This window comes from Dichotomopilus funicola, assembly GCF_033296635.1.
Source record: "Dichotomopilus funicola strain CBS 141.50 unplaced genomic scaffold C8A04scaffold_100, whole genome shotgun sequence".
In the NCBI taxonomy this organism is placed as follows: Eukaryota; Fungi; Ascomycota; class Sordariomycetes; order Sordariales; family Chaetomiaceae; genus Dichotomopilus; species Dichotomopilus funicola.
In genome coordinates this window covers 1-26,365 of record NW_026944121.1, presented here as the reverse complement: position 1 = coordinate 26,365, position 26,365 = coordinate 1, and the positions used below count along the sequence as shown (strand labels likewise).

Below are 26,365 nucleotides of genomic sequence, written 5' to 3'. Positions count from 1 at the left end.
CACACAAACCCCATCAACCCCCCATATAAACAGGCACCTCCTGCTTATAATACTTCGTATGCACCGCCACCTTATTCCCAACCGCATCCGCCCGTCCCCGGCTCCGACGCTCTACTCGCCGTGCCTCGTCCACGCCCTTCCGCCGGGCTACCAACACGGACCGCTGCTGAGCCTCCGACAGATGGGCTAGGCTGAGTTGGTCGCCGGCACGAAGCCGTCCAAGTTGAGTTTGAAGCTGTGTCTGAGGCGGTTGCTCCACGGGTGGCTGGGCGGTGTGAGGGCGGTTTCGAGGGACGAGTGTAGTGGTGGTGACCCCGCCGTCGGACGGGTTGGACTGGCTGTTGTTGTCGGCATGGGGAGTTGGCTCTGGGAGCGAGGTGGAAGTGTCGGGATGGGCGGGTGGTTTGGGCTGTCTTCGGGAAATAGTGGTATCGATATGGCTGTTTCGATGCGAGAGGATCTTGCCTGACGGAAGGCGGAGGGTCCCGTCTTCTTGATGATGGACTGCGGATCCCAAGCCTGCCGCCTTGTCACGTAGGTCCACGTGTTGGGAAAGCTCGGGATGGTAAAATCCGCGCGTCTCCTCTGTCACCTCCACACGACAGTGCCCCTTCGTGGTCATGTGCTGCTGTATCGCTTCCACTGTCCGCCGGCGCCGACCACAGCAGATGCATTCCCGGTACCGGAAGATAACCATGTGGAGAAACCAGATCACGGTTTGAAGATCGACTACAAGCGACGACTGAAAGGGAATCAATAGACTGTGGGCCTGGTGCATGTGAGATACGTTGGAGGCAAAGTCTTCGCTGGAGCTGTCGCAGAATAAGCACTCCTCGGGGATAAATTCGACCTCGTTATCGTCTTCTGACAGGGAATCGTTTTCCGAAAATTCGGCATCGATATCGTTGTCGCCATTTTCCTCCAAAACATCACTGGGACCACTCTGCTCGGAAAGTTCACCCGGTTCGAAACCTTGCTTTTGACGACGTTTCAGCCGCCTGTCGGAGTGTCTCGTTCCAGACTTTACGTCGGGAGGGGACACCACGGTTCCCGGTTCTGCTACCCGACAACGAATTTGATAAACACTGGCTAGCCATTAGAATAACTGTCATGACAACCCATGAAACCCGGGTCGTTACGCCTGCCAATGGACGGTACGCCCAGCAACAGAGAGACTCACTGCCATTCACTTTTTGCATGTTGTCGTTTATCCCCAGGCGTGTCGAAGGACAGGTTGCATAGACGGCATTGCAGCAACGACTCGGGTGAGGGGGTTACAATGGGAATTTCATCCGAAGCCACTGTTGCAGTGTCCGATCCGTCCATAGTGCTGTCAGAACTCAGAAACATCGTCTGAATTATTTGAAACAAGCTTTTCGAAGATGGGCTGTGCCGCTGCGGCGTAGGTTGTGCGGTGGTCAGAGATCGTCAAGTCGTGTAACGTTTGTGGAAATTTGTAACTTCAATGTCCGAACTTGATATTTGGTATGAAGTTGTGAACAGGAAAGCCTTTTATGGACCAGGCTGCCGTGGTAGAGGTAGTTCATAATCGCCAATCGCCACACTGTGAATAATGATACGATGAAAAAATATGATTCATAATGAGTCGGAGTGTCTAATACCCTCTTCCAGAAACTGCCCCACTTTCCTCTTTTGGCAATTATTGCATTGCATTCTCGATTGCTTTAATACGGAGTATTACTCGCTGGAACATTGTATGATCACGTCCCGAAACACCAATAATGTTGTATTAAAAACAAGATAAAACATTCGAACAACATTTGATTCAACGACTAGCAACCCACATACCTTGTAAAATGTCTCCTTCTCTGTCCTAGTACCCTACCATGTCCCCTTCAATGGATAGTTATAATCCCCCAATCCAAGTTTAACTCTCTCTCGTCCGACTTGCACCTTCCTTAAGCTCATTCTCTTCCTCTCTTGGGGGATGCTCCCCCGAACCGTCCCATGTAAAGAGAAAGTACCTGGCGGACCAACAAATGAATCACGTGCTAGTAAGTTTCGTACTAGGCGACTGCGCATGGACTCAGTGTCGTCCTCCAGCATGGGTCATATCACGCATCACAGAAAAGGCAAATTGTTAGGACTCAGGATTTGAGGGAAGCTCCGGGCACTCTATTTCTATCTATGATCTAGGTGAACTCCCAAACTCCCAAACGCCAAAACAGGAAAACACTGCACCTCGACCCCCAAGCTTTTTTTTTGTTGTTGTTTTTGTCTTTTCCCCCATTTTTTTTTCTTTTAAAGGTTGTTAATCGTCTTTTTTTTTTCAGAGTTTTTCGTTTTCCAGCTTTTTTTTGATATTTTCTCGTATGTTTTCAAACGCAACCTGCCAACCCCATCTATAAAAAAAGCAAAAAAGACAAACGCCGAACATGCCCAAATCTAGAAAACACGTAAATCTATCCCAAAAACAAACAAAGCAAAGAAAAACAAACGGAAAAAACACACCAATTCCAACCGACACCAGCAAACCGGCGCCAGGTCCCAACAACAAGGGTCGTGACAGTGGAAAGAAGGAAAAAAAGCCATCGGCTTCCCCGGCTTCCACCTGTTCGTCCGTCAGGCCCCATTTCAATTTGACTTGCGGTCGTTCGAAGGGCTGCGGTTAGGAGGCTGTCCACGGTTCGGGGGCTTCGAGCCCTGGCCACCCGCACCGTGGCCACCCGCACCGTGGCCACCCGCACCGTGGCCACCCGCACCCGAGCCGTCATGCTCGGGGTCCTTCTTGGGCGCATTCTGCGACCTCGTGATGGGACCCCGCCTGTTCGGGTCGTCCGTGGCGCCCCTGCCGGGGTTATTCTGGCTGGGTCCGCCGCCCGTCGTCGGCGGGTTGCGGGGCTGGGACCGGCCGGCATTGTTTCCCGGCGGCGAATCGCCTCGGGGTTGGCCTTCGGGGGGCGCAATGGGAGCCCGGGGCCGGCTCGGCAGTCCGCTAGAGCCGCCGGGCGGTGTCAGCTCCCGTGGACGCTGCGTGGGGGGGAGCGGGGGGCGTCCGAGGCGGCTCTCAGATAAAGCTCGGGGCTGGGTGCGGGCTGAATCGTCCACTGGGCCCCTCCTATCTCGTCTGATAGATGGGCTTTCGGGGATAGGCCGGTCGAGTCTCGGAATCGCGTCGTAGGACCATTTAGGAGGCCGGCCGCGAGACGCCTCGCGGGACTGATTGTGGGAAGGCCCTCCGGGAGAGGAAGACCCTCCACTGGAGGAGGAGCTCCGGGTTGAAGTCCCGGATCGGCTCCCGGATGTGGACCGCGGGGTCCCGGCCGAGGCTCCAGTGTTGTGATGGTCTTGAGGAGACGCAGAATTCAACTGGAGCATCAGGGCCAACAGTTGGGTGACGAGGTCCTTCATATGTTCAGGATCGGATGTCTCCCAAGGGCCAAAGCGGTGCATGATGAGACAACGGTCGGCCGAGAAATACTCGGGGTCAGATTTACCACCTACGATCCGGTCCGAGCGCCTGACGTCCGTCTGAGGCTCAGAGTTCACGGCCCCTAACTCCTCAGCTCCCCAGCCCTCAATCACATTCTTCTTTAGACCATGTTGGCCCTTGAGCCGGAGCAGAAATGTGGGCGAGCCGAGACTGTCTTGAAATGCGGCGCTGCGGTCGGCCGGGTCGGCATTCTGGGTATTGATGGGTGGAATAACATGCTTGGGTTCGAGACCCTGGATGTAGCGCTCGTACTCCTCGCCGTACTCGCCAATGATGATGTAAATCTCGTCACGGTCCTGTGAGACCATGAGACGTCTGATTTAGAAAAGAGTTAGCTCAAAGTTTGCTGGCGGCCCGTCGTCGTGGGGAGCTGGAGGGGTGGGGGGGAGGGGAGAGGAAGAGGGGGGAGTGGGGGCTTAAAGTAAGATGAGACCGACCTTCTTCTACCGCTAGCCGAGGTTTGAAGCAGTTCTCCTGCCCCACGATCGCTAGATATCCAAGCCGCCATCTCCGCGGACTCCTGCCGTTCGATTTCGGTCCTGTGCGACTTCCTCACCGCCGCCTTTGCCTCACAAATCGCCTTGGGATTGGTGAACCTGGATTTAGTGCCCGGTACCTCGACCAGCCCGCAAAGGTATCCGTCGACCCGCGCCTCCAACAACTCCTTCTTCTTCCCAGCTGAACCCGGCACTTTGACATGCAACGCCATGCGTGGGGGGACCCAATGCAGCGGGCGCAACGGCTGCTTGAACTCTTGGCACACACCCTGTAAGAGCAAGAGAAGAGCGGTGTTGACGTAGGTTTCGTCCACAGAGGCTGAGTTTTGGGCGTTGCGATGGGTGTCATTGCGCGGTGGCGTTACTACAGTCTGGTTGTTCGAGGCGGAGCCGGGGGAGATTGAGATTTTAGACACGACTGATCTGTCTGTTTTCACGTGGGTGGCCGTCATAGCTTGCCAGTATCGCACCGCGGAAAAGAACCCGCATTCGGTCTCGGGATACAGGTACCTCGCATCCCCCGAGGATCGATGCATCTCGTCTAGGTAATAACCAAGCCTGCTGTGCATACCCGAGGAAGCCTGCTTCACGAGGCGTTCCGCCTCCGAGTGAAGCGCGGGGTGAACATATCCTTGGTATTCCGTCCGCTCGTTGCCGGTGATCAAGGTGGCGAGCATCCGTGGACCCGTGTTGTAACAATACCAGACAGTGCGAAGACGCAAGTATCCAGTGTGGCCGATGTTGGAACCCGATTCCAACTTCTCACAATCCGACAACGCTAGGCTGTGCGCTGCCTCGGGAATCGACGGATCTTTCTGCACCGCGGAAACCCACTCCTTAATGGTCGATTCCAGCATTGTGACGGTATGTCAGGGTAAATCCAAAAGTATTGGGGGAGACAGCGCCGGGGACAGTCGGATGGCCGATGAGGGACGACTCGGACGAGAGATGCAGGGCTTGCGAAAGAGACGGAGGGCTGCAGTAGCCCGGCGAGGATCCAAGTTGACGTTAATAAGGAAGCACCGCAAGGGCCAACGGGCGAATGGAGACAAGTGGAAGAGAAAGCCGGTTACTGAAAGAGGTTGTGATTTGAAGATGTAAAAGGCCGTCGGGTGGAACAACGAAGGTGACAGCTCTGAAAGCCTGGTTGTAATTGGAGTTGCGAGGATGTGGCGCGGTAAAGAGGAGGAATGGTTGTAGAGCGTGTATGAGAGCCAAATAGAAAATATGAATGGCAGTTTGAGAGGAGAGAGAGAGAAGGAGGCAGGGTGACGACGAAGACCGACGGTCTGACCCAAGGATAACGTCGCGTGATGAACAAGTGGCCGGTGAGTTGACGATGAACCAGGTACAGTGCCCGGTGACTGATATCCAGAGATGACAGGCAGGGAGAGAAGAACGATGGGGTGAATGGACAGAGGGCAGATGATAGGAAAGAGAAAACGTTGAGAACAGGGAAGGGAGCGAGAAATGGAGCAACCAGGCGAAGGTTTGGTTGAGCAGGGGGGAAGTGAGTAGATCGCAGGACGATACAGTGAAGAATTCCAAAGAAGATGAAAACAACAAGAAAGTGATAATACAACGAAGTGGTGAGGGACAGCGTGTGTGCGTGTGTGTGTGTTGTGTGTGTGCGTACGTTTCCTTTTTTTTTTTTAATCTTTTTTGGTGTTTTTGGTGTTTTAGGGTTGTGTTTTCTGTGGTTTGAAATAAAAGGGGCAGAGAGTACGCAAGGAAATCAAACAGAATCTAGGAAAAGGTTGACAACGGGTTGTGAATGATGAGAGGTGAAGCTAGATGAAATGGAGAATATCGGTGATGGGTAAAGTAGGTGTATCTTCAGAAGCCACTGCTCGCGTTCTTCATCCTCTTATAGCCGTTCCCCAGACTTGTTCCAGAGATGAGTTGCCCCAAGGTTATTTTTGGATTCATGGCCGAAACAAGATCAACCCGCGCCGGCGCAAGGGCAGAAAGACCAACTTTTCGAGATGGTAGCCCAGGCTGTTGACGGCACATACTGACGTTGGTTCATCTCCACACCCCAACTCTGTCCTGGAGGTCAACGGAAGGCCGGTGGGCGGCGCGGAGGACCTCCATCAGACGACCGGCTGGCCGGACCTACGGCGAGTGCCTCAGTTCAGACGCCTAGACAGTCTCAGTGTGAGACCTTAGTCCTTGGAGTGCAGTCGGGTCGAGGCGTTGAACGGTTGAAGTGTTGGCTGCAGCTTTGAAACAACGCGAGACACCTTTGCAAAACTCATCTTGACTGATTGCGGCAATTTCTCTGGAAATTCTGAGCCTGCCTCAATTGCACGGTGTCGAACGACCTCAAGTTAGCCAAGGGGGTGGTGGATGGGTTGGTCGCAAACTGAATTCGTCTGGTTTGGGAGTCGAATTGGGACAATCACCAACCGGCCAAAGCTGTTTCTGGCCGGCACAGCACGGACTAGGCGAGGAGAGCTGATGTGATTGAGGCGGGATCTGTCAATCCCAACATTGTGTCTTCACCACTCGCCATTATCCGTGGGTAGCTGCTATACCTCTATAACTACCTAGGTTGACCACAATGTCAGCGGTACGGTTCACAATACAAAAGACGATTATAATATGAAGCTCCGTTGTATTGGCAATAGATTGAAAACGCCCACTACATTCGACCACTGCTGGGAACGAGAGCAAAGGGCGGCTAAAATTAGCCATGTTGTTGGTGCTGTTGGTTCTTGCCTTGCGTGACCCAGAGGTTCAGACTCTCAAGTCTAAGTCCCAATAAGGCCCCCAACCCTTCCGCCCCCGATCACACGCACAGTGATTCTTCTTGGACACCGGGCGGGATGATCGGCTAATGCACAAGAATATTCGACAGACATTCGGCCCAGTTGGTGACCTATCCGTTCCAGGAAGATTTAAAACCCGAAATTTCATTCCATTCGCGGGAAAAAAAAATACATGGAAAGTCCAGGAGACTGGCAGTTTCACTCTTGCACGTTGTAATTATGCTGAATTGAGCCGTAATTAGGGTTAGGGTTATCCCATCACCAACAGTGCCCAGCCAAATCACCGGTTAACTCAGGTAACTTACTACCTATGCTGTGTACTTTAGAGGTACAGGAGGCAAAGTTTCAGCTGCGCCTCCGAAAAGCAACCTGATTCTGTACAGTCAAACTTTATGTGCTTTGCGTGAAAGCCTCGTGGAGAACATGGGATCTACCAGCGTCGCCGCCGTCGCATATCGGAGTCCCGTTGTGCCAGAGGAAACTGGGGCCCTGGGCCGCTTGTGTCATGCGCCTCTCCACACAGGGTAGGGGAAGCCAAGTCCGGTGGCCATGTGGCCCAGGTCGGAGCCCGTCCATGTCCGCAACTGTGCCGCCCGTGCCGACCCAAGGGGCAAACATTCTTTGGATTTCTTTTCGGAATACTTCGTAGCCAGGCTAAAGAAGTCGGTAATTACGGCCAACCGAAGAGTCCGTGCCACGCTCGCCTCGATGTGTTTGATGGTGTCAAAAGCCTAATGGGGGTGGATGAAAAGTTGTTCAAAAGTTTTGCGGTCGAGCTTAATTACGGCCCGTTTGGGGTCTGATTGATTATTTGCTCCCGATCCAAGGCTCGTTAGCCATGGCATTAATGAAGAGACATGAAACTTTGGGTTGTGTCCCTGAACTCTACACGTAACCCCATATATTGTTACCCACATATCCCCGACCCTAAAAGGTGTCCCCTCGAGCATTTTGAAGGTGATTATATATGTACCATGTACTATGTAATTACTACATACATCCAAGCCGCATCAAAAATCGCATTTTCCACGAAATTTTCCCCATCAATCCAGCGCTTGGTAGGCCTTGCACCTCCGGCCGGTGGCACCACCTCCACCTAGTGGCACCGCTAAACACAACACCACTAATTACACGCAGGTGGCCACGCAGGTGGCCATGCGGGAGCCATGCGAGCACGCAAGTAGGCACAAAGGAGTGCGCCAGGCAAGGCGCGCAGGAGGAAGAGTTACACAACTTACACAAAAGACAAAACACAATGCTGTAGGTTGTTCGGATAGAGTCTGAGAGAATTTCAGATGCGCAAATACGAAGGTGCGTCCTAGCATTACTCACCTCCGCCGCTTGACAGAAACGCCCCAGGTTGTGCGAACCGTGAGTGTTTGTTCATTTGTTTCTTGTGGAGGCGGTGACTCCTGGATAGGTACGTAGGTAAGCTTGAGTACACTTACTTGTACGCGTGTCAGTTGTCAAGGTGGCAAGGTAGGTAATTATGGCAAGGCCAGCCTGCAAACAATCAAGCGTCCTGCGCACCAGGTACCTCTGGAAACAGATGTTATTACATAATTATCATTGCTCCCGGCAAGGGGCTCAAATTAGCATATTCTTAGTGCGGTCAGTGCGGGGCTAAAATTTGGATACATTGTGCCGCCCAAGATACCTACCAATTATTTGCCTTAATTAATTATCTCGACCTCAAGTCCCCTAATCCAAAATAACTTTATACCACAACCAGCACAGCTCGTTTCTAACCAAACGACTCGTTCCTGCCTTCGCACACTCATATCCCTTTTCCCCCGGCCTCCGTTATGCCTTATGACTTTAAAAGAGTCCCGTCATACCGAGATTACCCATGGAGGCCCAACACTGGCATCGCGTCTTGCCGGACTTGGCCAACGATGGGCTGGGGATTCACTAACCCTGAGAATCGACATGAACAAGATCGCCCGCATCAGGATGCCGAAGCGGCAGAGCTTCTGTGTGTGTTGCCGATGCTAGCAAACCTCACGGACCTGGAAGCCAATATTCTTGGGGGGGCTGAACTTGAATCTTTGGGCGTGGTGGTGGGCGAACAGTTGGACGTGGATGAGACAACATGGGACCTCACTAGCCAACAACATTTCCAGCCATGGATGCTGAAAGACGTTTCGGAAGACTTTGGAGATCCGGATAGGGGTCGATTTATTATGACTTGGGGCTGGAACAGTTGGCGGCCCAAGCAATCCAAAGTCACTTGGTGCGAAATGTACCTCCGTGGCCTGGCCGAGGACCTCTCTCCCAAGTCCATGGGGCGCTCGACAGGGTAAGTTCCCCCTCCCTATTCGTGTGGTTTTTAATCTGTTTATATCTGACCCATAAGCCAAAGCGGGAGACCACGGCACACCGGTCAGGAGTATAGTGTGCACCTCCCCTATGAGAGGGGCACGCTGGTGAACGGAAAGACTGGAGAACAGCTCCCATACGAGTACTCCCCCGAATGGATCTGGTTCCAATTTTTCGAAAGGAAGCCCCACCTGGTTTGCATAACGAACGATACAACCACCGCACCGCCATCCGAGGGAGTGTTATTCAGTGTGGTCGAATATACTCTCGAGCTTGTCAAGTATAGGTTATGGATGCGTCGACATACTGGGTCCCATACAAAACCCGTATGTGTATCTTTCATCGTGCTACAGTCCATCTGCACTTGCTTTCTAAAGATGTCAGAAGCAGGCGGGTAACATCTAGAAACAGATCATGTTAGTCACACTCCAAAACCACGAATTTGCCATTATAACAATCGCCCATTTCGACGGTAGCATCAAGAAAGTCGTCCTCCGGCAATCGCGCCAACTGGATCTCCGAGGCGACGAACCGACCCCCGATGCCCTCCTGTTGGTGAGATGGATGGCGAGCCGTTGCGTTGGCGAGACCAGGTACAAAGATGTAGCAGAGTACGAAGATAAGCTTGAGGGCAAGATCCGCCGGGATTTTAGCTACTCGAGTGGAGAAACCTTTCGCGACTGCGGTAGATAATCATTAGCGTGCGACGTTGAGACCAGTCCGAGCTAAAACCTTCAACTTTGCCGGCCAATGAATCATTAACAGCCCCGCGAAGACGAGCTTTTTCTCCAATGCTGTAAACAGATCCCGCCTTTAGGATCTCACATTCATGTTGTACCTAAGAATGAAAAACCAAAATCTGGACGGTGACCGACGTCAGAAAGATGAAGAGGGAGTTTGGGAAAGATGGGACGAGGTGACGGTGGTGGGTCATGGCGTGCACACGACCTCCTAGCTGAAATAGAACCTTGATTAAACTCCGGATGGGATAGAATAGCACTGTATATCCCCAAATCATCCGCCTACACGGGTTTCGGTTATTTGTCATACTACTCATATCACGTCCTACGCGACTGCATATTCACTAAAAGCCAAACAACACCATGAGCCCGAAACTTCATCACTCTGCTGTTTTCGGAATCAAGATCAATATCCCCAATATCTGACCTTTTTGTACAGTAATTACGTATGGAACCAGTCAAACCCAGGTTAAACAAGGCACAGAAAGCTACCGTGTATGTGAGGATACCGCCAAGCCATCGCAGACGTTGCAATGAATTATACAGCCAGTACATTACCCCAGCAACTACTAGAAAACCTCCGTCTACACCTGTGGCCCAAAGGGGGAAAAGGGAAAAAAAAAGACAAAATATCCGCATGGCAACCTCCGCAAAGCTACTATTGATATTACCTGTTTCACCCAAGAAAACACCCTATACATCGTGCCCTCAAAGCGCCTCAATAGCCTTCAACAGTACCTCCATCCCTCTCTCCCCCACACCGTCTTCACCCCTAGCCCCCTCCCGTCCCAACAAACTGGCCACATCACTGAGCACGCCCAACGGGATATAACACCCCGTCTTGGCGCGTTCCAAACTCTCCTTGAGCCGGCTCGTGTGCTCCCAGTCACGCGCCGCCACCTCCGCACGCTCAATCACACGGCCTGGGATCCCACACATGGCCGCGCAGTGCATACCAAACGAGCCATCGGCCACACCGTCCTCGAGGCGGTACAAGAACGTGACACGCCGGCGCGCCTCGTCGACATCGATCTGCATGCGCCGCGCCCGGATCTCGGGGTGGTGCGCGAATTCGGCCGCGAGACTGTGGTAGTGCGTGGCGAAGAAGCCGACGCAGCCAATGTGCGAGGCTACGTGGTGCAGCACGGCCTGGGCGACGGCGACGCCGTCGTAGGACGAGGTGCCGCGGCCGAGCTCGTCGAGGATGACGAGGGAACGCGGGGTGGCTTCAGCTAGGATCTTCTTGGTTTCGGAGAGCTCGACGAAGAAGGTGCTTTGGGCTGCGAAGATGTTGTCGTTGGCGCCGAGACGGGACATGATGCGGTCGATGGGGGTCAAAATGGCCGAGGTGGCCGGGACGTAGCAGCCGATTTGTGCCATGATCACGGCGATGCAGGACTGGACGTTGAGGTCAGTACGTCTATCTAAGAAACGGCCAAAAAGCAAAAGAAAAAAAAGGCAAGAAAGAGGGGGATGTTGAGCTTACCATGCGAAGAACGGTCGATTTACCGGCCGCGTTAGCACCGGTTAGCAGGTTGATTTTAGCCTCGTCACCACCAAGGTTGATGTCATTGGGGATAAAGTCGGCGACATTGTTCATCATACACGGGTGCCGCAGCTCTGTGAACTTCACCACGCTTCGTTCGTCGTCCACAAACGTCGGGCGACAGCTTGGGATGCCGATGGCGGATGACGATTTGGCCAGGCTGATCAGGCAGTCCAACTGAGAAATGATACGGATCGCCTGCAGCCATACCTCGTAGTCGATGTCGAACCGGCTGAAGAACCGCGCAGCCACCTCCTTGACAATCTGGGAGTGTGTCTCCTCGGTCTCATGGAGCTCACGGACGAGATCCTCCAGCTCTCGGAAGTAGTACCGCTTAACGGCTGCTGTAGCAGACATCTGACGCCAGCTCGAGGGAACCTTGACGGACTTGGGCACCTCCATCTGGTAAATCTCCTTACCCACGTCGGTGAACTTGACGGTCTTGCATTTCAGGGCAGACTTCTGTTTATTCAACAGGTCATGCAGCTCCCCCTTGATGCGTTCCAGCTCATCCTGGCTGTTGTCAAAGTCTTCTTCAATGCCTCGTTCGGGAATGAGCTGTTTGCCATCTCGAGCCTTGGTCCGGTCGAAGGCAGTTTCCCAATAGCCAAGAGGCTCCTTCAGGTTAGGCATAGACGCAATGAGCTTGTCAACCAGCCCGTTGCCCCCGCCAAACGCACTCAACAGACCCATGGTGTAGTCAATCTGTTCGAATCCTTCCAGCACCCGGACGAAGTCCTCAGGCCGGCAAGCACCGGCGTGAATGCGAGAAATCAGGCGCTCGAGGTCTGGCATCTTGGCCATCTGGGAAGAGAACTGCTGCAGAATGCTCCGGTCGGCGTTCAACATATCAACCGCATCAAGCCGCTCATTGATCTTCCGGGTGTTGCAGAGTGGGTGGCAAACCCATTGCCGGAATAGGCGTTTACCAAATGGGGTGATGCAACGGTTGAGAAGATTGAATAGAGTCCCTTCGGAGCCTCCATTGGCGGTGTTGGCAAAGATTTCGAGATTGATCAGGCTCTGCCCGTCCAGGATCAAGGTGCCGTTTCGGTGGATGGGGTTGTACCACGCAAAGTTGCCCTGCGAGAGCAGGTTTTGATCGAGCTTCAGGATACGGAGGTAGTGAGTCAAGCCCCCAAGGGCCGACATGGTTAAATCCTTGTCCTTCACCTCGCTCAGCTGCTGTGGCCACACCTCATCTTCTCCATCTTCCGAGGCAAAGTACCGGCTGCATTCCAGTTCGCGTCGGGCAAGGTCAGCGTCCCAAAATTCAGTTCCTGGCTTGAGATAGTTCCAAATGGTGGTGGGGCCCGTGTTGTTCTTGAGAATGCGTAGGGCCTTGGTGGAGAGACGAGACTTCTCAATGAGTAGCTCCCGCGGCGATGTTTGAGCAACGAAGGTCTCGAACTTGGTCAGGTCGACATCGTCTTCAAATTCAGAGAGGAAGAACTGGCCGGTTGCGGCATCGACAAACGCAATGCCAAACGCCGGTTTGTCGTCGATGATCGACTCCTTAATGGCCGCACAGTAGGTAGCCATGTCGTCTTGCAGCATGCTCCCATCCACCAGGGTGCCGCCCGTCAGGATGCATGCGAGCTCCCTGCGAATGATCTTGTCCACTTTCTTAGCATTGTTGTCACGCTCGCGCATCTCCTTGCCCAAGGCAGACTCCATCTGGTCGACGCGCGCGACCTTGAAACCCTTGGCCACGAATTGATTCACCCACATATCTAGTGAGCTCTCGGGCACGCCGACCATGCGCATGTTGACGCGGTCCGTCAACTTGAGGTCAAAAAGTTGATGCCCAATGGTGGCATCGTTCTCGTAGAGTTCATAGAACTTGCCCTTCTTGAAGAACACAACAGTATCCCAAAGCTTCTTTTTGATGTCCCAGTACTGCTTCTCAAACGCCGAGAACCCACGCTCTGCCAATGGAGGGATGTAGATGGAGGTTGGGTCAAAATCGGGGTGCCCGGGCGGATTTTTGTTGCTGTCTAGGATGTTGGCTAGCCACGGATACCGCTCTTCGGGTTCTTTGGTGTGCGGTTTTGGTTTCGGTTTCGGGCCCGATGGCGCTTTCGATTTTGGGGCCGGGACTCTAGACGCAGGATCGACAGGCTCAATATTCTCAGGATCGTACTTCCACTTCTGCGCCGTTGACGTCGAGGCCGGAATGTCCTGCATTATTTCGTCGTCACATTCTGGTGAGTACCGCGGGCTGGGCCCAGGCGAAGATGACAGGTTGGTCTTCTTGCGCGGAGCCGCGAGCTTGGTTGCTGCCCGCTTCCTCTTTTTCGATTTGGAGGGCGCATCGGATTCGTCAGAAACGACAAAGTCTCCCATATCATCTACATAAAAGCCGTTAGTTCAAGCCGCAATAGTTCGTAGCAGCATGAAACTTACCGTCATCATCTTCCAGCTCATTCACTTCAGCCTCGTATGTGTCTGCGTCGTCATCGTCGGAAACCGCGACGCGCGACCGGCGTTGTTTAGCGCGTCTAGTTTTCAATGTCGCAAAGATGGCGTCGTCGTCGTCTTCATCTGAGGATTCGGCGTAGCTCACAACCTTCTTAGCCTACAATTGATGGGTTAACAAAAAGCGAACATGGTGTTTGAACGACATCGGGCTTGGGTAAGTACCTTTCGGGTGGGGCTGCTCGGTAGGTTGGTGTCGGTAACGCTAACCGTTGGTTTCTGCTCCATGTTAGCCCATCATGACGGCGAGAGAGTGGACTCCGGCCCCAATTACCTTGACAATACTTGTATCTCTATTCTCCTGGGAGCTGCTGGGCTCGATGGCGTCGCTGCTGGGAACTGGGGTCACAGCCGCGGTTCGCCTCGCGAGCATCGAATTGGCCCGGGTGGTTTCCTTGAGGCATTGTGGCGATGCATCCTTCTTGCTCGTGGATGCCGGCTTCGTGGATGGTGAAGGGCCATTCCCCGGCTTCGAGAAAAAGCCGAGAATGCTCTGCTGCTTGCCCGTTGAGGGGGCTTTCTTCGCCGTCGACGGTATCCTCGCGGGGGTGCGGGCTGGTGTTGATTTTTCGCCCATTTCGAAGGGCTCCGGCAGATACAGTGAGCGCTGGTATTCGGTGATTGATGCTGAAATACAATGAAGTGTTTAGTTAGGAAAGACAAGTGAAGAAAGGGGGAGACGTGGATGAGAGCTTGGGAGTTTAAGTGGGACGCGTTGAAAACGCGACGGGGTGCTGGGGTGTCGCGTCGGCGCTGAACCAAGCTGCTGGGAGCAGCCCCACGCGACGCCAAGGGTTGCCCCACTGAACCCACCAGCCCATCTCCGAATCCCACTCTCCCTGAGAAAGAACAGAACACAGATAATAATTAGCATTTGGTTTGGAAATCCTCAATCTCACACCCACAATACCATGTAGCTCTCGGGAGGGCTAAGGGGAAGAGATACCACGCGTCCTTTTATTTCCATCCAGTTCAAACGCAAGTCCTTTGAAGACTGTATCCGAAATTTTATTCCACAACCTTTTCTAGAATTAAACACACCCCTTGCCCCAATCTCCTCCCATAATGGGCCTGTGATGTTACGGTCAACCGAAGGACGAGAGGGAGGCAGTTCAGGGCCAATTTTGTAGACTCCTTGAAGTTCACTCCGTACCCAACAAACGTCAACAGGAGCGCAGTTCAAGAATTCTCCGGCGTAACATTGTGGGTTAGATGTAATATGCGGCGGCGGATACCAGGGCCATTCGAAAACGACCCCGATGCCGAGACGGGCAAAGTGTGTTGAGATGCTTAAATACCCATGTAGCGCGTCCAGTGCAGGACTGAACTCACGGGCCTCCGCAAGGCGAAGGTGGATAAATCCCCGTCGGACAAGAGGGTAATCAACTATGAAGCCGAGCCGGATGATAGAATGGGAAAAAGGAATGCAACGTTTGTCTCACGGAACATCCCCCGCCGGGCCCGGGGCGAGATATGAAAGGTATGGAATCAAGGACGATGTCGCGATAATTACTTTTTGAAACCGCCTACGGAAGCATTCGACTGTGTTACAGGTTCCGTTTGCCCTTAAATCGAAACCGCAGAGAGATGATGGGAGCACAGCAAGTCTCTAGAACACCGATTGACGTAGGACAACCGTCACTTGCCGCCTGTCCGCCAGCTGTTGCGGGCCCGGCAACCCCGAATTACCCCAACAACATCTCACTCGTGCACTGAAATTCGACCGCCAGTCACGGTTTCCCTTGGTGCAACAAACTCCCGCAACACGACGACACCCACATAAGTGAGGCGAGGAGGAACTACGAGCGGCCGAAGCCAGCTACCCCCGCCCGGCGTCGGTCGCGCCATTGTTGGCCGCGGTGCGCGCGCACACGCGCCCAACACACACCCAAAAGCCGTTGTATGAATGCCGACATGATGGACGGGTCTCGGTCGGACAGTGTCACCGTGGCCACGGAAGGCGTCAGCATCGGCGCCAGCGCCAGTTCCCGTGACTCGCCGCGCGACCTGAATAGTCGGAGGGCTGCCGCCTGTCTTGTGTGTCGTCGCTCCAAAATCAAGTGTGAAAAGGGCCGGGCGCAAGACGATGACCGTTGCCATCGATGTCTGCAATTGGGGGTCCAATGTGTTCGGCCGGACTTTCATGTTGGTCGCCGGAAGGGTGTCAAAAAGTAGCTCTACAGTTTTTTTTTTTAGTTTTTTTTTACGTGTAGTTTTCTCTACTCTTGTTCTTTTTTCCCTTGATTTTTGTTACTTTTGCTTAATACCTGCGACTGCTGACCAACGACGCGCAGCAAACGCACAGGACTGGAGAAGGCCTTGCATCAGGTGGAGCAAGCGTTGCGACGGACCGGGACCGGCATCGAGGCAGCCCAAGTTGTCTCGGATCTAAAACTGCTACTCGGCCCGGGGCCGCATGGCCCGGTGTCTCTCTTGAATCACGACCAATCCCGGGCCAGGGGCGCGGAGCCCCGTCCGGAGTCCAGGCAGGGCAACGACATCCTCCTGCCGGACGTATCTTCCGACGCCGGCGACAGCTCCATTTCGGACCAGGACCAGGATCAAGACCCGGACCAACAGCAAGACGGCATCAGCTTGAAGCAGGAGTCAACACCCTCTCAAGGCCATGTGGGAGAAGAGAGTTTAGCAGTGGATGATGCTGAGAACCCGCTCCAACTCCTCGCGCGGGCGTCCGACTTGCATGTCTCACCCAAGTCTGGGGTTGATCGCCACGCGGCGTCGGAAGCCATGTCTCAGCAGCGAGCTCACCAGAACAAGCAGAGCGACAAGATCTCCGAAGTCGAAAAGTTCTTCAAGCTTAGCCAGTTCAGCCTCGACACAGGCCCAGACCTGGATCCCATTTCCCTCGGCTTGATCACTGTGGAAGAAGCCGAGATGCTCTTCAACTTTTTCCACCACAACCTCGCTCATACCCGCTGGGGTCTCGATCCGGCCCTTTACACGGCAGCGTTCACCCGATCTCGTTCCGCATTCTTGTTCACATCCATTGCCGCTGCTGCGGCATTGTTCATGCCCCGGGCCTCCGCCCTCTCTCGTCGGCTGTCTAACCACTGCAAGGCGCTGGTCAACCGCATCATCCTAGACCGGTACCGCTCCGTGGAGATCGTGCTCGGGTTCATGGTCAATGTGCCCTGGATGTTCCCCGGCAAGCACAGCACCGACGACGAGACGTGCTGGTACGTCTCCATGGCCACGACCATGGCACTAGATCTGTCGTTGCACAAGATTCTTGTGCCGATCGCCTCGCTTCGAGAAGGGCCGGGTGGACGTGGTGATGGGACCTTTGGGGGTATCGCGAGGGCTGACTGCATCGACCCGAGGGTGGCCCTAGCCCTGGATGGTTTCGGGGATGTGGAACCATCGTCAGAGTTTGGACAGAGACTGTTGAGGAGGCGAGAGCGGTGCTGGATTGCGTTGTTTGTGTTGGAACGAGGGTAGGTTGTGTGGTGCTCTAATTCCCTGTCTCAAAAGTACGGAACTCACGCAACTTAGGATGTGCCTGGCGAGAGGACGCTGTTACACCGTCCCTATCACACCTATACTCAGAGGCTGCGACCAATGGCATCTGTCAAGTATCGCCGACACCATGGACGGCCATTTGGTCTCGATGGCCGTTCTACGGAGGGATTTGGTAAGTTGGGATATTACTTCGAGACACTTCACCGAAGCCAACAAAGCTGACCGATCAAGGATGAATTATTCTCCTCTATCAGAGCCCTTTGTGACGAGTCTAGAGACGGCCGAGCGGATGGCTCGATGGTCGCCCGGTCTATCCAGATGATTGTCGAAAAGTTCTTTGACGAATGGCACGCCAAATGGGGCATCTCGATCGGAAGCGGCCCCCAGCATCGACTGCCACCTTACGTTCAAATTCTTGTCACACACACACGCTTATCTATCTACAGCACTGTCATCAACCACCCGACAGCGCCGACCGAGGTGCGGCACTTCTTCCACGCTGCTAGCTTATCATCGGCGCTCAACGTCATGCGGGCCGCCATTCAGGGCGAAGGGCAGTTATCGAGCATGCCCAACAACACAGCAATCATGATCTCGTTCGCCGCGTGCTTCGCGCTGCGACTCAGCGGGCAGTTTGCAGGCAACTCAAATCTGGCTCCCAGCGTCCGCACGCTCATTGAGGAGACCGCAGAAGTACTGGAGCGGGTGGGTTCGACCACGGAGCACCGCAACGGTATGTCCACTCTATACGGCAAATACCTCAAGTACATTGTCAAAAAGGCGGCCGCTTCCGTACCCGCTCCTCCCGAGGCCTCCGTCAGACCCCGTGCGGGCACTCACCCGGATCTCCTTTCCCAACGCCGCCCTGCAACTGCCTATACCCGGCCCAACAACAATTCCAGCCACACTACCCGGGCCAGCTTCAGCATGACGGACACCATGCATGCCCGCCCCCCAGTTTCCGGTTTCATGGAGCCCCCAGGCTGGAATGAACCGATCCAATTCTCGTCCATGTCCGACGACCAAATCGTGGAAGCGCTCAGTCGGGTAAACAATGAGCTGGATCCGGCGTTAAGCATGTATCCCTGGGACGACGCGGCCGCGTTGGACTGGCTAAATTGGTCTAATCTGCCCGACTTTGGAACCTGACCGCAACAGTTTGCAAAGTGTTGTTAAACCGCTACCCGAGCTGGAGCGGAGGTCGACATATTTACGAGGTCCTGCAGTTTCTCCATGATGACGAATGTGAGGACTGTGTGTGGTCTGTTTGATCGTCAGCGGCGGAGTTCCTGGGGCAGGTATGGATGAGCGACCGACGTTAATCTCAACCACGCTGGCGTCCACCCTTTCATCAAGAACATGGGACCTTCACGTCCCAAGCCATCTCGAACAACTTGTATCACCTAACGCGGGTCGGTCAGTCCGATTTCGACACGGTCCCCAGGACTCCCAGGATAAGATTCATACGTTCAACCCCTTAGCAGCGCTCTGTATCCTGCTCTTGAGCACATCTGCGGGTGCGCATACCGTGGTGGCTACCGTGCCAGCGAAGAGCGAAGCAAGGGCGTGTGTGCGGATATCATCCTGCAACTGGGTCCTTGATAGGATCATCCGTTTCGCTGCGGCGTATCTGTACAAGCTCTCGAGTCAGCACTGCGTATGTCCTACGTCCTAGGAAGCGAAATCAGGACTTACGGCGCAATCTGAGAAACGTCTTTTCAAGACGTGTTAGTAGGTTAGCCCACCTCATTTCCCTGAGAGCCCAAAGGATAAAAGCCAAAAACACCTTACTCATAAGCACGCTCCTAACCACATTCGCAGTCAACCCCCTTCCAAATACCCTGACCCCTTCCTCTCTACCAATCCGCCACAACCCCGTCACGGCATTCGAGTAACCGAATCGCTCCGCCGGCTGTTTCGCCGCGTCCGCACACATGCGCACGAGAATCACCTCGGTCGGGTTCCCAACCACACCAGCCAACCCTCCCGCCACGCCTGCGCACGCAACAGTGGCGAAAGTCGAGAGCTTGGCGTTGGGGGCACTGGGACTGCTGGACCATTGTTGGAGCTGGCGGGAGAGGACGGCGAAAAGGCCGAAGCGGGCTGTGGAGTAGGTGGATTGGCGGAGGATGGAGGCTGAGAGGCCGGACCAGAGGGAGGGAATGCCTGGATGTTGGCTCCTCGTAGGTATCGTCAGCCAGGTTGAAGGGGTTAAAGGGGGAAGGTTTCAAGGGGGGCAGGCGGACCGTCTCGCACAGCGAAATTGTATAAGGTGCGTAGCATGGGAGCACGTGTTTGGAGGACTTGCATCCGACTAAGAGATGGGTGGTGGGTTAAAATGCGTGTATGTGCTAGTCAACCATCAAGGCTGAGCCAGAGTCATACTATTTTGTGAGATCTAGTGGGTGTGCTGCAATAAACATATCAGCCACAGCCGGTCGTAGGGACAAGCAATAACCGTTGAGGATCTCAACTCACTAAAACACACGGATATTGAGGCCGCGGCACCCCTGTGAGATTTGATATATTAGTTTTTAAGGGTGTTGATCGAGATGGATTTAACAGGCCAAGAAGTCTCACCCGAGCCAAAACGGCTGCTTGGAACCCTTTTTCTGGGACATTACGGTCAAGTCAATTCCAAGGCAATCCGGGAAGTCCTAAACCGTAACATACGAAGGAAACAAGAAAGGACTAAAATTGAAGAATTATCGCTTAGAGTCACTGGGGAGTAATCTACAGACGAGAACTCCAATCTCCTCCACATTCGTTGCTTTGCAATCACGGCGGTTCAAGAAAGTCTGCAGACACAAATATGTCCGATACACTACAAGTCCAAACCACAATCGTTGCCAATTATGGCTCCGATGATGACCACAGACCCCTGGTGGAGCATGGATTTCGAACTTACACCACACCTTGGAGGACTTGAGAACCTAACTATCGGCCCCTCGGCCCCAATCTCCAATCCAGAAGCAAACAACACACCGGTCAGCGTTGCCTACGATATCCGCTCCTCATCTCGAAGTGGCGTGATCAAGTACGGGCGTACGAATAACTCCATTAGCATGGTGGCATGGAATCAAGAGCCCACACAGTCTTGAACGAGTCTCGTGGTCCATCATGTCCGGCAAGCATGGCGGGGTCTCGGCCAATTTTCTGGCATCCGTTCGCCGCTCGAGGAACCCGTGGAGTTTTTAAGCGGGGAAAGTGGGAACTTGTGCAGCAGGGGTTCAGGGGCTCAGGGGTCCCGGGAATGCAGGGTCAGAAGGCTCCACCTCGCTGTCTGTGGGCAAAAACCCCAACGACAGCGGCGTCTTTCGGGGGTTCTCGCATTGATTTTGTGCCGAGGTCGTGGGGTGCCCGATGCGAGACTCCGCGACAGGTCCTCCGTTTGAAACGACAGAACGGGCCAGAAAGTGAAGCGCACGTGGAATGCAGCCATTGTGACGGGATCTCTTCATTGGACATTTGTATACGGCCGGTCTATCGTACCTTTTTTTCCCTGTATTTTCGTTGCCTTTGGCATGCCCTTCACGCGATTGAAAGACCAGGAGAGCAACCGTGAGAAACCGCGGGATCTCAAGAACCAAGGAACCGAAGAAAAGAATTCCAAACCAAGAACATACCACCCGAAGAACAACATCAAGAAGAAATCCACCTCCATGTCGAAGCTCTCTCCGTCGCTCAAGGCACTCATCAACGCGCCGTTTGCGCGCCCCGGCCAAGCGCCCGCGCCACGACACATCCGCGATGTCTACACACGCATTGCCCGCGAGGCCCGCGAGCGCCAGTACGGCGACAGGCCGTGGGTGACGCTGTCGGTACGTCTCAACCAGCCCTGAAAGGGCGAGCAGCAGAACAAACCAAAATAGAAATCCCCCCTTAAACAAAACAATCCAAAAATCTAACCACCATCCCCAGGCCGCCGCAACATTCACCCTCAACTCCCCCGCCGCGCTCCTCGAACTCCACGCCCTCGTCCCCGACCTCACCTCCCCATCCTCCTCCCTGGCCCCCCTATCAACAGCCGAACTCCTCCGCGAAATCGGCCTCAAATGCATCTCCTTCAACGGCATTCCCCGCACCATCAACACCCTCAGCGCCTTCCGCCAGGGTATCGCCCACCACCCCTGGGCCAGCCAACTCGCGACCAATCCCTCCCGGCAAGTCTCCACCGACAATGTCGACGCCGTCGCGCGGCGCGGGAGGGAACTTTGGGAGAGTATTTATACGCCGTTTGAGGGGAAATTGGTTGCGAAGTTGGCGGAGAGTCATCCGGATTTGCCGGTGCATATTCTGGGGAGTCATTATGGGCCTTTGTTGGCGGATCCGGAGCGCGGGGGTCGGGGACAGGGGCAGGGGCAGCAGGGTCAGCAACTTGGGGTGGTTGGGCGTACACTGACGAGTGTGGTTGCGGTGGCGTGTTTGCGGGCGCAGACGGGGGTTGGGCCGCAGGTGGTGTCGCATGTGTTTGGGTTGCGGAAGGCGGTTGAGCAGGGGGCGCATCGGGAGGAGTTTGTTGGGCTTGATGCGGAAGGAGAGAAGGAAGCGGAGGGTATAGAAAGGTTGGCGGGGGATGAGGGGTGTGAGTGGTTGTTGAAGAGTGTAGATGCGATTGCGGAGGCGGTGGGTGGGAGTTTTGCAAGGTGGGATGGGGAGAAGGCGAAGATTTGATAGATAAGGATGACGGAGGGCGGGCGAAGCAATGATGCTTAGTTGATAAGGAATATATGATTGGGTATCTATCCCCCGGCAGACATGCGAGCGTGGATACAGAAATGCTACAATAAATAACGACCAGAACGCCTCCAACACTTCCCATGCTTGCTTGCTATTCAGCCACACATACAACGCTTACTCCATACTCTTAAGATCGCTCGCTACCGTAAACGCCGCATCTGTCTTGCTCTTCACCTCCTCCACCTCCACTCCCGGCGCAATCTCCGTCAGTGTGAGCGTGCCCTGCTTGCGGTCTACCTCAAACACGCACTACAACACAAGTCAGCGTCACAACAGCACTCACAATCTCTCCCAACAACAGGTAGTAACTCACCAAATCCGTGATGATGGTGCTTACCACCTTCGCTCCCGTCAACGGCAAGCTACATGTATGCACCACCTTACTCGTCCCGTCCTTGGCCACATGCTCCGTGGCCACGACAATTTTGGTGTTGTCCGGGTTGGAAACGAGGTCCATCGCGCCGCCCATGCCCTTGAATACCTGCCCCGGGATCATGTAATTGGCTAGATCGCCTGCCGCGCTCACTTGCAGAGCGCCGAGAATGGATACATCGACGTGCCCGCCGCGGATCATGCCGAACGACTCGGACGAGTCAAAGGTCGCGGCACCGGGGACGAGAGTAGTTGTTTCTTTGCCCGCGTTGATGATGTCGCTGCTTACAGGTTAGTGTCCAGAAAAAGGGGGAAATGCAAAATCAGGGGGTGGATTAAAGATGGGAAAGGAAACATACGGGTCGACGTCGTCAGGGAGAGGGTAGTCGCCCATTCCGAGAATGCCATTCTCAGATTGGATCCAGACTCTCTGCCCCTGTGGGAGAAATGACGGGGCCATAGTAGGAAGGCCTAAGGATGGTCAGTATGTATTGCACCTCATCCATAGGTACCAGGTCGGTTCTTACCAACACCAAGATTGACATAAAACCCGTCCTTGAGTTCCTTAGCCGCCCGCCGGGCAATACGAGCCCTCCGAGCTTGCGCATCTGTCTTTGGCTTGTCCCCCTTGGTGGAGGCCTCCGAACGCGTCTTCAACACCTCAACCAATGGCGGTTCTGTGGCCGATACGATACGGTCAACATAAATCCCGGGAAGGTCGACCTCGCCCGGATCGATCTCGCCAATTTCAACAATATTCTCAGCTTCCACGATCGCGAGTTTGGCCGCCTTGGCCATCAGTGGTGCAAACGACTTGGTAGTGTATCTAAGGCAAAGTCAGCAAGACATCATCCAGCAGCGCTCTCTACGCTTAGATACGTACCGGAATACGCAATTGCCGGCCTTGTCCACCTTCGATGCGCGAAGAATGGCCACATCACCGTATAGTGCCGTCTCCATCAGGTACGGACGACCGTCGAATACTCTTGTCTCCCGTGGCCGGCCGTACTCAACTGCATTCCCATCCGCATCAAACCGAACGGGAATGGCCCCTTCTTGTACCAGCGTGTCTATGCCCAGTTAGCTCCTATTTGACACAAACATATGCACACGGAAATGCACGGCTGGAGAAGCACACATACTCCCACCAGTAGGCGTAAAAAACGCAGGAATACCGCTCCCAGCCGCCCGTATCCTCTCAGCTAGTGTACCCTGAGGGCACAGCTCAATAGCAATCTTTCCCGTCAGATACTGCCGTTCCAGTTTCTTGTTCGGACCAAGAAACGACATGATCATGCGGTCGACCTGGCCGTTCTCGGTCAGCATAGCAAGCCCGCCGCGCCCTTCAGCGCCTGCATTGTTGGACACGGCCGTGAGGGAGTGCAGAGAGTCGGGGCCGCGCTTTCGGAGCGCTGCGATGAGTGTTGCTAAGTGGGCGGATCAACGTCAGTTCTTCCTCTTCACCCAGAAAATTACAGTTCACAACAGCTTATTCACCGGCCCTCCACAAGACTTACACGCAACACCGCACAACCCAAACCCCGCGCTCAGCAATACCGATCCGCTCTTAATATCAGCGACCGCCTCATCCGCGCTCCCCCAGAGCTTCGATCCCCCGCGATCCACCTCCGGCACGGCGGCCGACCTCCAATGCCGTGACTGTGAGAAGTGCATCTTGCTACCACTCCGGGCCAAACAACCTCCCACGCTCAGCGCGAGCCCCGGTGCCGTCGTCCGGGAGGGTGTCCGCGCGACACAACGAACAACCATACTGGCTCCTAGGGGTCGGAGTGAAGATGATGGTCTTGTTGCTGTCAGGGTCCCCATGGTCGTCGATACGGTCCGCCTTGCGGCCCGCGCTGCTTGTATCCCAGGCATTGTTTCGCTGTCTGCTATGTGCCCCAGTAACGGAGTGAGTGTTGAATGTATCCGCGTTGTTTGAGTAGTGTTGTCAATTTGAACGTATAAAAATAAACGGGCGATGTAGGCCAAAAAAAGCAAGAAATCTAAGATATCCGTCGTTCGCAATGCGCACCAAAAGCAGCACAAGACAGCGACACAAAGGCACGAAAGCAGATTGAAAACAACACTCTCTGCCTCGGCACCCAGTTCGAGACTTCAGCTTCGTCGATGCATGGCAAAAAATGAACGGGTTCTTCTTCTGCCAACCGGACGGAATCAGCGCCAAGACCCCTACGTCACAGAGGGGTGGACGCGCCGGAGGCCAGATTTTGGTGCCGTTACGACAGTGGATTCAAGGGCTCAGTTTCTGGAATGTCAGGGTGGCGCCTTCCAAAAAAGGGGGGTTTTCGGTTTGTATTTTTGCGCCACGGTTTTTTTTCTTTAACGGCCATCGCTCGCATGGTTAACAGGCATCAGTTTCTCCAAGTCCCCATTGCAGGGATTTAAGGGGCTAGATCGGTGAAGCCTTCGGACACAATCGCCAAAGAGCTCATGGTTCAGCCCGAATTCGTTCTCGCCCTGATTCGGTCCGGGCTTCGACTCCTCGACTACCTAGTACGAGACCCAAGAGACGCGAATCGAATCGAATACGGATACTGTGTAACTACCTCTTATGCAATATCGCGGCTAATAATTCCACTCAGCCTCACGGTCCAGGATCCGAGACACGGCGCGATGCAGTAACACACCATTACAGTAGAATATCAGGGGCCTGGAACTTCCTGTAGTACGAATGTACATAGCGCGATAGCTCCCCTCAACATCCTATCTCCACAACATGTCAACAAGCAACAGGCAAGAGCCCGGCAATTTTGCACTCCCCAGCGATTGCGGGGAAACAAGCACACCAAGCACCCCAGGGGTGGACCCGATGTAACACCTTCCCCAACCAAGCCTGGGACCAGGGCCGGCTTGGAGGCCACTGGGGGGCGCGAGCCAAGGAGCCAAGATATTCGTATCACTGTCACTGAAGGAATATGGCCGGGATTCATGCCGTGGATGCAACAGCACGTCCCGTGAACAGGACATTCCCAATCGGGACTCAACTTTGGATTCCTAGCACTCCTCACGGTTCCGCTTCGGCTCGGCTGCTTGATTTCTCGGCCCCCATCCCCTCACTGTGTGCGCTGGAAGGGGGGAGAGAGCATGGGGGATGCTCTCATATTCATGACCCTACCCTGGTTCAAAGTAACATTTGGGGTTGTTGGAGTCGCTGTCCCACGTTTTCGTGTCATCACAACCGCCAATAGACGGCTACAATGGCCAGAGGCGAGCTGAGTGGTGATCCTGTCTTAAGTTGACCGCCCACTTCCATGCTCACCTTGCAGTTGATCAGCGAGCGGTCAGGCATGCAGATGCAAACAACCGGCGCTTCGTTGATTGCCCGAGCACGCACAAGACAAGGGGAGAGAAAAAAGAAAGACCCAGAGCTACCCACGTCCCGCAGGATCTGTCATCATCTTGCATCGAGGGTCGTGACATTTTCCCGACACAACACCATTCCGGGCCTCAATCCGTGTCCCAATCCTGAGTGATTACAAGCAGCACACGATCCGGTCTTTTGTACCCTGATTGCGCTCACCCAATTTAGCTCCGTCGCGAAATTCGCGACACCGCGCAGAGCTCAATGTCGTCCGCGCCCACAATCGGCGAGAAAGCCGAAGCCGAACACCATGGCGCGTCCTCCCCCGACATCGTCGGGCACTCGACGCTCGAAAACGAGGCGCATCTCACGCGACGCATCCTCTGGAAGACAGACACCAGGTCAGACGCATTCCGCCTTCTTCATCCACCCAACGCCACTTCACAATCGCTATCTGTCCAATAACTAGCTAACACCCCGTCCAGAATTCTCCCAATCCTGTCGCTGCTCTTCCTCTGCTCGTTCCTCGACCGCACCAATGTCGGCAATGCTCGCATCATCGGCCTCGAGGATGACTTGAAAATCTCCAACCTGCAGTACAACCAGGGCTTGGCCGTGTTCTACGCCACCTACATCGCGAGGT

General features: G+C 54.4%; 9 protein-coding genes across 9 annotated transcripts; 4 read left to right on the top strand and 5 right to left on the bottom strand.

The window, feature by feature from the left end:
• Positions 1 to 13: 13 nt before the first annotated feature.
• C8A04DRAFT_15622 (C2H2 type zinc-finger-domain-containing protein) lies at positions 14 to 1,326 on the bottom strand (the record flags this gene model as incomplete). Its single annotated transcript, XM_062778557.1, has 3 exons — positions 14 to 253; positions 296 to 1,085; positions 1,181 to 1,326. The coding sequence occupies 3 exons, from the start codon at positions 1,324 to 1,326 to the stop codon at positions 14 to 16; spliced, it is 1,176 nt and encodes a 391-aa protein (XP_062633054.1).
• A 1,998-nt stretch (positions 1,327 to 3,324) lies between these two features.
• On the bottom strand, positions 3,325 to 4,808 carry C8A04DRAFT_15636 (uncharacterized protein; the record flags this gene model as incomplete). The annotated part of the gene is made up of 2 exons (XM_062778562.1): positions 3,325 to 3,769; positions 3,892 to 4,808. Coding segments are annotated over 2 exons (1,362 nt in total), but the record flags the coding sequence as incomplete, so codon positions are not given.
• A 3,809-nt stretch (positions 4,809 to 8,617) lies between these two features.
• On the top strand, positions 8,618 to 9,734 carry C8A04DRAFT_32806 (uncharacterized protein; the record flags this gene model as incomplete). Its single annotated transcript, XM_062782224.1, has 3 exons — positions 8,618 to 9,021; positions 9,085 to 9,367; positions 9,453 to 9,734. The coding sequence occupies 3 exons, from the start codon at positions 8,618 to 8,620 to the stop codon at positions 9,732 to 9,734; spliced, it is 969 nt and encodes a 322-aa protein (XP_062633052.1).
• A 755-nt stretch (positions 9,735 to 10,489) lies between these two features.
• Positions 10,490 to 14,382, bottom strand: C8A04DRAFT_32805 (muts domain V-domain-containing protein; the record flags this gene model as incomplete). The annotated part of the gene is made up of 5 exons (XM_062782223.1): positions 10,490 to 11,179; positions 11,268 to 13,678; positions 13,734 to 13,905; positions 13,971 to 14,024; positions 14,080 to 14,382. The coding sequence occupies 5 exons, from the start codon at positions 14,380 to 14,382 to the stop codon at positions 10,490 to 10,492; spliced, it is 3,630 nt and encodes a 1,209-aa protein (XP_062633051.1).
• A 1,337-nt stretch (positions 14,383 to 15,719) lies between these two features.
• C8A04DRAFT_40515 (uncharacterized protein) lies at positions 15,720 to 18,434 on the top strand (the record flags this gene model as incomplete). The annotated part of the gene is made up of 4 exons (XM_062784972.1): positions 15,720 to 15,976; positions 16,100 to 17,260; positions 17,319 to 17,457; positions 17,517 to 18,434. The coding sequence occupies 4 exons, from the start codon at positions 15,720 to 15,722 to the stop codon at positions 18,432 to 18,434; spliced, it is 2,475 nt and encodes an 824-aa protein (XP_062633050.1).
• Positions 18,435 to 18,457: 23 nt separating this feature from the next.
• On the bottom strand, positions 18,458 to 19,906 carry C8A04DRAFT_15635 (mitochondrial dicarboxylate transporter; the record flags this gene model as incomplete). Its single annotated transcript, XM_062778561.1, has 9 exons — positions 18,458 to 18,548; positions 18,603 to 18,688; positions 18,753 to 18,915; positions 18,981 to 18,999; positions 19,077 to 19,451; positions 19,532 to 19,599; positions 19,671 to 19,695; positions 19,764 to 19,795; positions 19,866 to 19,906. 9 exons carry the CDS (start codon positions 19,904 to 19,906, stop codon positions 18,458 to 18,460), a joined length of 900 nt encoding a protein of 299 aa, XP_062633049.1.
• Positions 19,907 to 20,809: 903 nt separating this feature from the next.
• On the top strand, positions 20,810 to 21,959 carry C8A04DRAFT_15618 (uncharacterized protein; the record flags this gene model as incomplete). Its single annotated transcript, XM_062778556.1, has 2 exons — positions 20,810 to 21,106; positions 21,207 to 21,959. The coding sequence occupies 2 exons, from the start codon at positions 20,810 to 20,812 to the stop codon at positions 21,957 to 21,959; spliced, it is 1,050 nt and encodes a 349-aa protein (XP_062633048.1).
• Positions 21,960 to 22,139: 180 nt separating this feature from the next.
• On the bottom strand, positions 22,140 to 24,167 carry C8A04DRAFT_32800 (mitochondrial succinyl-CoA:3-ketoacid coenzyme A transferase 1; the record flags this gene model as incomplete). The annotated part of the gene is made up of 7 exons (XM_062782222.1): positions 22,140 to 22,274; positions 22,339 to 22,678; positions 22,757 to 22,868; positions 22,925 to 23,223; positions 23,281 to 23,467; positions 23,540 to 23,824; positions 23,915 to 24,167. The coding sequence occupies 7 exons, from the start codon at positions 24,165 to 24,167 to the stop codon at positions 22,140 to 22,142; spliced, it is 1,611 nt and encodes a 536-aa protein (XP_062633047.1).
• A 1,819-nt stretch (positions 24,168 to 25,986) lies between these two features.
• Positions 25,987 to 26,346, top strand: C8A04DRAFT_32799 (uncharacterized protein; the record flags this gene model as incomplete). The annotated part of the gene is made up of 2 exons (XM_062782221.1): positions 25,987 to 26,123; positions 26,208 to 26,346. Coding segments are annotated over 2 exons (276 nt in total), but the record flags the coding sequence as incomplete, so codon positions are not given.
• Between the last annotated feature and the right edge of the window lie 19 nt (positions 26,347 to 26,365).